Below are 8,919 nucleotides of genomic sequence, written 5' to 3'. Positions count from 1 at the left end.
TACTTTAATAGATTCTTCATCAAAATATTTTAAAACTTCAAATTTTGATAGTCATATAATCCACTCAGAATATTATAAAGGCCTTCAGTCATAACGTTATATGTATCTCTCTAATTTTCTGTCAGCTCCCGTAGAATTTATGCTTTAAATTAAAGTGGAAAGAATTAATCTGCAATTAATACAATAATATTTTTTACTGAAACAAAGCATTTTTTAATAATATGATTACTGATAACAGAGTCACTGAGCATTTAAACTTTATGGGCACTAAAGAATATCTTTCTTAATTTATGTAATATCTCAAGAAAGTATTTATGTAATATATCAAAAAAAGGGACCCCAGGTGCACATTCCCGACCTCTAAGGTAAACATGTACCAAATTTGGTATCTGTAGGTCAAATGGTCTTTTCTGTAGAGCGCCAACACACACACACACACACACACACACACACACATACACGCACGCACATATTGAGCTTTATATATAAGTATAGATAAAGTACATGAGTGCGAATGTGCTATTTTAAATGTTTTTTTTCTTCTCTTTAATTTATAAACAGTTACTTTGAATGCTATGGAATTCTGCTTTCAATTTTTTTCTTAAAATTATTACTGGATGGCACATTTCAAATGAAAACAAAATTTCACCAAAATACTCAAATAATAATCAAAGTCTAAAATTATCAAAATAATGGACTATCACACAAATATGCAGAAATTTCAAAACTCAAGAATATTGGGAAGTGAGTTAAATATCGAATACAAACTTGCATGCTACAAATCAAATTAAATAACTGTGAATAAAAACAATTAGTAAAGCTAAAGTTTTAATTTTTGTTATTGAATATAACAAATTTTATGGCTTAATTGCCAAAAAATTATAGTTTTGGTAAATCTTCAAATTTTGTAGAATGCTGGGAAATTAAAACTTTCTTGAATTTGATTTTATCATCGAAATTAAGAATCTGTGTAAAATTTAAGCTAATGTATCTACTAGTTGATTATCTATTAGATTGAAAACATCATGGGATTATGTAACTCAAAAACATATCTAGAGCTTAATAAATGAATTTTAGCAAATGGATTTTACTCCAAATCTTAATGGAGTAAAATCCATTGGATCCATAAAATCCAAATGGATTTTACTACATCTTAAATTCATATGCTATTTTTGCATTCATATTAAATTAAATACAAATCTTATTCGTATTCATTTTGGATTCAATTCATATGTTAGTTTGTTCAGCTGTCGGTGCTTACATGAACATAGTAATTCAAAACCATAACACACAAGATTAATGAAATTTCGTGCATTAAATGAACATCAAAATTGTAGATGTTTATGAACTTTTTAATCCAATCGTTTAAATAATATATGTAAAGAATGTATACCTGATTTTTTGCTTTATGAGATGAAGAAGATGATGTAGGTTTATCTATAAAAGAAAGAGACGATAGCTGAATTTTTTTTCAATGGAAATTAGTCTTTTTTCGAATTTTTGATATATACGTCACCAAAATTTGATTTGATTATGACAGTAGCGTTTCTTTCTCTATAACGTTCTAAACAGGGATATTTTGATTCTAAACAATCTGTTCACTCTTAAGTTGTAGCTTGATATAGATCAACAACAAAGGTTTGAGAAGGTCATCATGTTTCTGTGAACTATGGAAAACCCGCTATTGAAACATTGAACATACCAAAGTTCAGTTTGTTTTCCTGTCCATACCAAGCACAGAAGGTCATTTACCCTAACTTTACAATCGGAAGAAAGTATTGAAGAGATTGAAACTAAATAATGTTGTCTTTAACAGATCGAAGTTTCGAGAACTAATATCGCCTTTCTTTGCTTGGAAGTAGGACTGTAAAATGAAAACAGGAAGTCACGTATGTGTGCTTTCTAATTAACCTTGTGAAACTAATACCATTGTCGCCTTTCTCGAGCTTGTAAAAAAAGTGTCGCTTTTAAAAATAAAGAGAATTTCACTTAAATGAGGTGAAATATGAAATACTAGAACTTTTTTACAAGAAAAGGGTGAAAGCCAAAATACAGGTCTACTCGTTTTTTTTTTTTACCTAAAATCGTGGATTATAAAAGCTGGAATATTTTGTCTATCCGACAGAACAGTTCAAACCAACTTTGAGAATTATTACCATGATCGCTAAGGTAATGGAAGTATAATTTTATGTTTTTTTCGTAGTTTATTATGTTTCCGTTTTATGAAAGTGTGCTTTCATATCTGAATATGCACAATTTTTGCAATTTTAAATTGATTCATTAATTGTTTCATGAAAAAATTTGCTTACTAGAGCTCTGGAAAGTCTGCTTATTTTTAAATGCCTTTATTTAACTTGACTTTTTTCATGTTTGCGCAAATACAATTTTGTGATTGTTTTTTCTCTTGCTTTCAGTTATGCTAGGGTTTTAAAACTCTATATAATTATGGATTGATGAGAATAGAATATTTTAACATCTTTTGGCTTTAGTTATCAATTAATTGATTAACCCAATTAATTTTAGTTTCCATGCACGTGGCGCCATTTGTTTCAAAGATTTCAAGAAACATTCCTTTATATTATTCCATTATAACATTCCTTTATATTAAAACATTCCTTTATATTAACATTCCTTTATATTATAATGTGAGATTTTAATCATAAATAAAAATATTGAAAAATAATAGTAAATTCTACTATATGAGTAAAATTCCTGTTTATAGTATAGTAAAAAAAAATCCTGTTTATTCGGTTTATCATTAAACAGACTTTTTTATTAATTTTATTCAGATAATTTTCAACGATATAATAATTATTTTAGAAAGTTATTTGCTTATTATATTCTTCGCTTGAAGAAGAAAAATCTCCTTACTTTTTTTTTATAGTAAGAAGAATTATTTTTCTCTACGATGTTCTGCAAAAATATCTATATCTAAAATTATTCATTGTTATTCGATTTATTCTACCTGAATACATAACTGTGTCCAGTAAAATTTTGAATGTCATAAATGTACTCTTTATTGAATTTAAATTTATTTCTTTTAGGTCGCCATTTTCTGCGCTGCTTTTGCAGCAGTCCAAGCCGGTGTCTTGATGAAATCTCACCTCGTCAGCACTGGAGTGAGCACTTCATCTAGACAACAGGATGTAAGTTTTAAAAATATTATTCCAAATTTTTATTTTCTTGCATAGGAAGTTTACAAAGATAAAGCGTTGTAACTGTTAAAAAATTCAACCTCGAAATTTTGATGAATTTCCACGTATTAGAATCTATTAATCGGTAAAAACATTTTTTGTAATTATATTTGTTTATTATCTCTATAGCTCAAAAACGCAAAGTTATAGAATGAAATTTGAGGTAACTCAAAAACATGTTGTTATTTCTAATGGCATTTGTCATAGACGAGCCCACTGATTTTAGAAGTCAGTCATTTTAAGTCAAGGGTGCGTCTCTTGTTTTTCAGTAGCGCCATCAAGGGCCAAGCTGCACACACGTCACAAGCCTTTTTACGGGGCGGACTTCATTCATTCATCTCATTCACTCACCCACAGATCGTAATTTAGATCTGAATTAGAGAACGATCACCCCTAATTCAGTACCCCCAGGGTTAATACTCTTGATATGGAGGACTTTGGGACCACGGCAGATTTATTCGTGCGCCAGCCCCACGTACACAAGGAGAGTCTTCGGCCGGTGGAGTTCGAACTCGCAAACCACGTGACACGAATCCAACGCCCTACCAACCAGGCTATTCCCGCCCCTGCTCAGAAAATTAACAACATATATAAATTAAATATAGTCAGTGATCAAAATTGTGAATAAAATGCCAAATTCATATGAAATTTTGGATCCGTTTGGTCGGAAAATAAGCTTTCACAGATTTGCTCTGTTTTCTTCATTATATTACGAAGTACAAAACGTACCATATTGAAAGAGAACGCTTCCAGGTTTTGGCATTCCCTTAGTTAAATATTCTAAAGTGATATAGATTATTATAAGGAGACATGGACAGAACATGTACTATTGTGTTTGTATAAGAAAATATGATTGAAAATTCAACGATGGGTTACTTACCATCGTTGATTCCTACTTCCACTCGTTTAAACAATTCATTAATTAGCACATCCGTTTCTACTATTCACACCTTATATTCGGGTCAACTATCTGATCAGATGACTCTGTTTTGCTTAATTATAACAAAGAAGGGATAATCTAATTAGAAAGATGGTTTAATACAAGACAAGAAGATAGCAGGTATAAATCGCAGGCGAATTACGAGATAGTCAAAATGTTAATAAATGAGAATGATAAATTTTTCATAGAATATCTATTTTTCAAATATATATATTTATTAAATACATCATTTTTCATGCTAGAAATGACATTGTTGCACATTCAAAAAAACATGATGTTTTTCGTCTTTATATTAAAAATTATATAAATATATGAATGCTGAGTTTATTCGGCCATGAATTTTTTTTTATTAATCTTAACTTGAAACAAATCACGATATAGATATTATAGTATTTTTCACCAAGAATATATATGAGGCAGAATAATTCAATAAAATTAAGTAAATTTCTTTTATTTGAAAATTTTGGGCATCATTTTTTTTAATATCTTCAACACTCTAAACTAAGAGGAGTGCTTTTTTGTTGAATCATCTAATCCGCATTAGATGGAACAGTCGGCCGGATTTTATTCGCCCTTGAAAAGTTACGGGTCAATCTTTGCCTCTTATTATGACGGTTTTATTAACTGCCAAAAATTGAATTAAATATTAACATGATGTAAATTTAAAAAAATTAGAGTCTGTAAAAATCCTCTTTCCAAACGTTTACTGTAAATAGAAAATGGTCATACAGTTTGACTGTATAATGTCAGTTCAGTATAGTGACTTTTGAAAAAAAATTACAAGAATTATATGAAGTGTAGGCCTGTGTTATTATTCATGTCAATATAAGGTGAGATATTTCCTGAATCAAATCAGTATATCAGAATTTTGTATCTGTTTCGACTTGATTCCTCTTTCTTTCTCTCCATTATCTGGTATTCTTAGTTGGAGTTTAGAATGATCATTTTAAAATAGCTTAAATTAATAATTCTGAAAAGCTGAAACAGTAATCTAAAAGTAATTTCATAAAATTCAAATTTAAGACATATTTTATTTGAAACTATTATTGTGGAAACTATTATATTTACGTGAAATGGTCAATACGAATTAGATAGTAGCCGTAAATCTGAAACTAATACGGGGCACAATTTTTTTTATGAAATTGAACAATAGAATTTTACTGAAAAAAAAATCTTTTTTTATATCCAATTACACCTATAAAGCGCTTCCATGGTGGGTATTTGATAAAACCCACCATTAAAAGCTGTAAAACATATTCTGCAGAATATCATTTTGTACTAGCTTTTTAAAACATAGCATAAGATAAAACAGATTTTTCAACATTTAGAAAAACAAAGTCAGATTTGAAAACAAAAATTTCTTTTATCTTAGGCATATGGCAGCTATGCTTTCGGCTATGACATCAAGGACGGACTCGGTGCCACCAACTCCCGATCCGAAGTAGGCGATGCCCACGGAAACATGAAGGGAACCTACACCCTTGCCGACATCGACGGAAGGGCCAGACGAGTGGACTACGTCGCTGATGGACACGGATTCCGAGCCGTTGTCAAGACCAACGAACCCGGAACCGCTGCCAGCGCCCCAGCAGCTGCCCTGATCAACAGCCCATATGCCGAACCCGTCGCCCCAGTTGTCAACCATGTAGCCCCTGCACCTGCCGTTGTTGGACATGTTGCAGCTCCATTGGCTGTAGCTGCTCCTGTAGCTTATGGTGGTGTGTTGGAACACGGACATGCTGTTGGACTAGGATATGGAACTGGTCATGGGCATGGCATGATTCACTAAAAATTTTTTGAAATAGGCCGTTTTCTTCCTGAACCAAAGGTTGCTTAGTTTATTTTGGGATTTGCTTAATCAATTTCTTGCACTGGGCTTAGAAATTGCTTTATTTATTTTGGGAAATGATATATTCGCTGTTCAATTTGCATGTGAAATAAAATTTGGCACTTCAAGATGATCTCCCATACTGTTTTCTTATTCGATAAAAAAGTATTCCGTTAGAATGAAATTTTGCAATTTAAACAGAATAATATTTGAACAGATAGCATTTATAGACTTCCATACAGGGAATGCATACTTACCCTAAGAATTTCAACCTGGGTGATGACAAAATATTTCCTTATTCCTTTTTAACGTTTGAACTAAGAGCTTCCAAATTTCGCAAATTAATTTTTCTGCAGGAGATTCTAAATAAAGAAGGGTTTCCTTTTCTTAAATATTTTAATCATATTTTTAATTAAAATGAATCAAAATTTTTCTTCAATAACTTAGAAGCATGTTATTGCACCGTTTTCACACAGCTTTAAAATTCAAAAATTAAACTCTTTAGTGATATCAATTTTATTTCTTTGAATTTTTCTCTTATTTTAATAAATTTTAAAAGCATTCTAAGTATATATTTTATAAACCTTTCATCACTTTAGTAACTTAATTTATACCCATACGGGATGAGATTATAATGGTTCTTTTTGTACATGCGTATTATCACTTTAAAAAAATATTTTGGAATAAATATTAAAAATAAAAAAAGCAGAGGAGTTAAGTTTGAATATTATCATGTTAAGTTACTTCAGACTAAACGTAGGAATTTTCTTTGAAAAATTTATTCTGTCATCATATAATCAGAGGAGTAAATATTTCCACTTTTTGAAATTTGTATAAAATTATAATAAAATTGTTCTATTGTTATATTTTGTGAATAGAAAACTCTTTTATTTAGCCTATATTCTTTTTATAATTATTTAATGAACATGTGTTTTTTTAATAAAATTTTATTTATTTAAGTAATTGGAAAAATTTAAATGTTAAAATTATCTTAAGCGTTCTAGTATCAAAATTTAAATAAATTTACCAATACTATTTTTTTAAAACTTTTAACTTTATCTTCTATCATAAGATATTAAGTCAATTAAACATGTTATTTCCATCAGAAATCTGGCAGAAAAATTTATTGAGATATGAAGAGTTTGACTTGTTTAATATGAACGTACTCAATACTTTGAGTCACAATAAATATATATAATTTTTTATAGCATAGCATTTTATATAATTTTTTATAGCATAGCATTTTATATAATTTTTTATAGCATAAATTAATATTGCCGCATTGAAAAGAGGCAGTTGACTCTCCATGGCCGAATGGTCATAGCACTGGTCTCTTAATCAAGAGATCGTAAGTTCGAGTCCCGCTAGAGACAATGCGATTCATAGTCTGTGTAAATATTTAATTCTTTGATTTTATGTTTTCCTTTATTTCATGTTCCAGAAGATTCTGGACCTTTCTTTAGTTTACCAGATAAGTGTTCTGGACTTTTCTTACTGTCTCCAGAAAAGTATTCTGGAACTTTCCCTGCTAGTATAAAAGCAGAAGATCTGTCAGTCACTGTGTTCTGAGTTTAGAGTTGAGTTAATAAATTGGTTTATCACTACTTATAGTGTGTGTCATTGAGTTCCACACTAGAGTACCTACGTGACAATATGTTCACTTCATACTTTGTGAATGAAAGAATCATATCGTTACAATATGAATAGCTAACTTATAATCATTGACATTTTAAATCGTTATAAGTAATTAAATACAAGTGACCATATGAACATTTAGAGCATAGTCTATGCTTTCAGTTGGATTAGGGCTCTAGAAAGAGTTCCATAAAGTTATACAGTTTTCATTTTACAACGCGTGTCAAAAGTTTAAGAGAAATAATATTCATAAACTGAAATTTTGAATATCATCTTTTTTATTTTCTCGTATACGAAATATGAAGAAAGTATTGTAATCGTCAAAAACATTCGAATTAGAGGCTTTGACATTTTCAGACTTCTGAGACCGAAAAACGCCATTTTGCATTATGTCTGACAGTCAAACCGTCTGTCTGTTCGTCTATAGCCCAAAAAAAGATTTCAGAAAGACGACTGAAATTCGATATATAAAACTGCGACCAAATTTGTAGATTTCTGTCATATTTTGAACGAAATGCATTCACATAAAGTCTATCTGTCTGGTTATTTGAGTTCAAGTGTCTGTAACATTTTGAATGAAAAGCATTCACATAAAGTCTATCTGTCTGGTTATTTGAGTTCAAGTGTCTGTCATATTTTGAACGAAATGCATTCACATAAAGTCTATCTGTCTGGTTATTTGAGTTCGTCATATTTTGAACGAAATGCATTCACATAAAGTCTATCTGTCTGGTTATTTGAGTTCGTCATATTTTGAACGAAATGCATTGACATAAAGTCTATCTGGTCATTTGAGTACAAGTGAGTTCAATAATTAGATAACACAAACAGCTATGCAAAAAAATTTTGAGTTTTAGAATCTAAAATATAGATGCTCATCTAATTTGGACTAAATATATCAAAGGATTGATCATCTGTCAGTCTGTACTTTAATATGCAATTAATTCATAAGCATGAAGACTTAAACCAATGAAATTTGGTATGTTATCTTGTGACTAAAATTGTAATTCCGTGTCAAAGCTTGGTGACAATCAGCACTCTAAGTGTTCCAATATATTCCACTGAAAGAACTGCAGTTCTTGATTTACAGAATGAGATACTCTATAGTTTTGAATTCAAATAGTCAATAGACTCTCTATTGATATTTCTGCTAATGCATGCAGTGTAAGAGGGTAAAAAAGTATTATTTAATTTCCCCGAACCTGTTTTCAATGAGATCTCCAAACTATCATATTTAACTGAATATCAGACTTTTATTGCTAAAAATTGATCCGTATGTTAAAAATGCAACATTTTTCTGCTAAAATTATCTCCAAATTTAT

General features: G+C 30.1%; 1 protein-coding gene across 1 annotated transcript; it reads left to right on the top strand.

Moving 5' to 3' along the window:
- Positions 1-2,142: 2,142 nt before the first annotated feature.
- LOC129971866 (adult-specific rigid cuticular protein 15.7-like) lies at positions 2,143-5,923 on the top strand. The gene is made up of 3 exons (XM_056085843.1): positions 2,143-2,169; positions 3,045-3,146; positions 5,507-5,923. Exons 1-3 carry the CDS (start codon positions 2,158-2,160, stop codon positions 5,921-5,923), a joined length of 531 nt encoding a protein of 176 aa, XP_055941818.1. The 5' UTR covers positions 2,143-2,157.
- The last annotated feature ends 2,996 nt before the right edge of the window (positions 5,924-8,919 follow it).

Source organism: Argiope bruennichi, chromosome 6 (genome assembly GCF_947563725.1).
Source record: "Argiope bruennichi chromosome 6, qqArgBrue1.1, whole genome shotgun sequence".
In the NCBI taxonomy this organism is placed as follows: domain Eukaryota; kingdom Metazoa; phylum Arthropoda; class Arachnida; order Araneae; family Araneidae; genus Argiope; species Argiope bruennichi.
The sequence above is the reverse complement of the archived record's forward strand: the minus strand, read 5'-3'. Positions and strand labels throughout refer to the sequence as shown.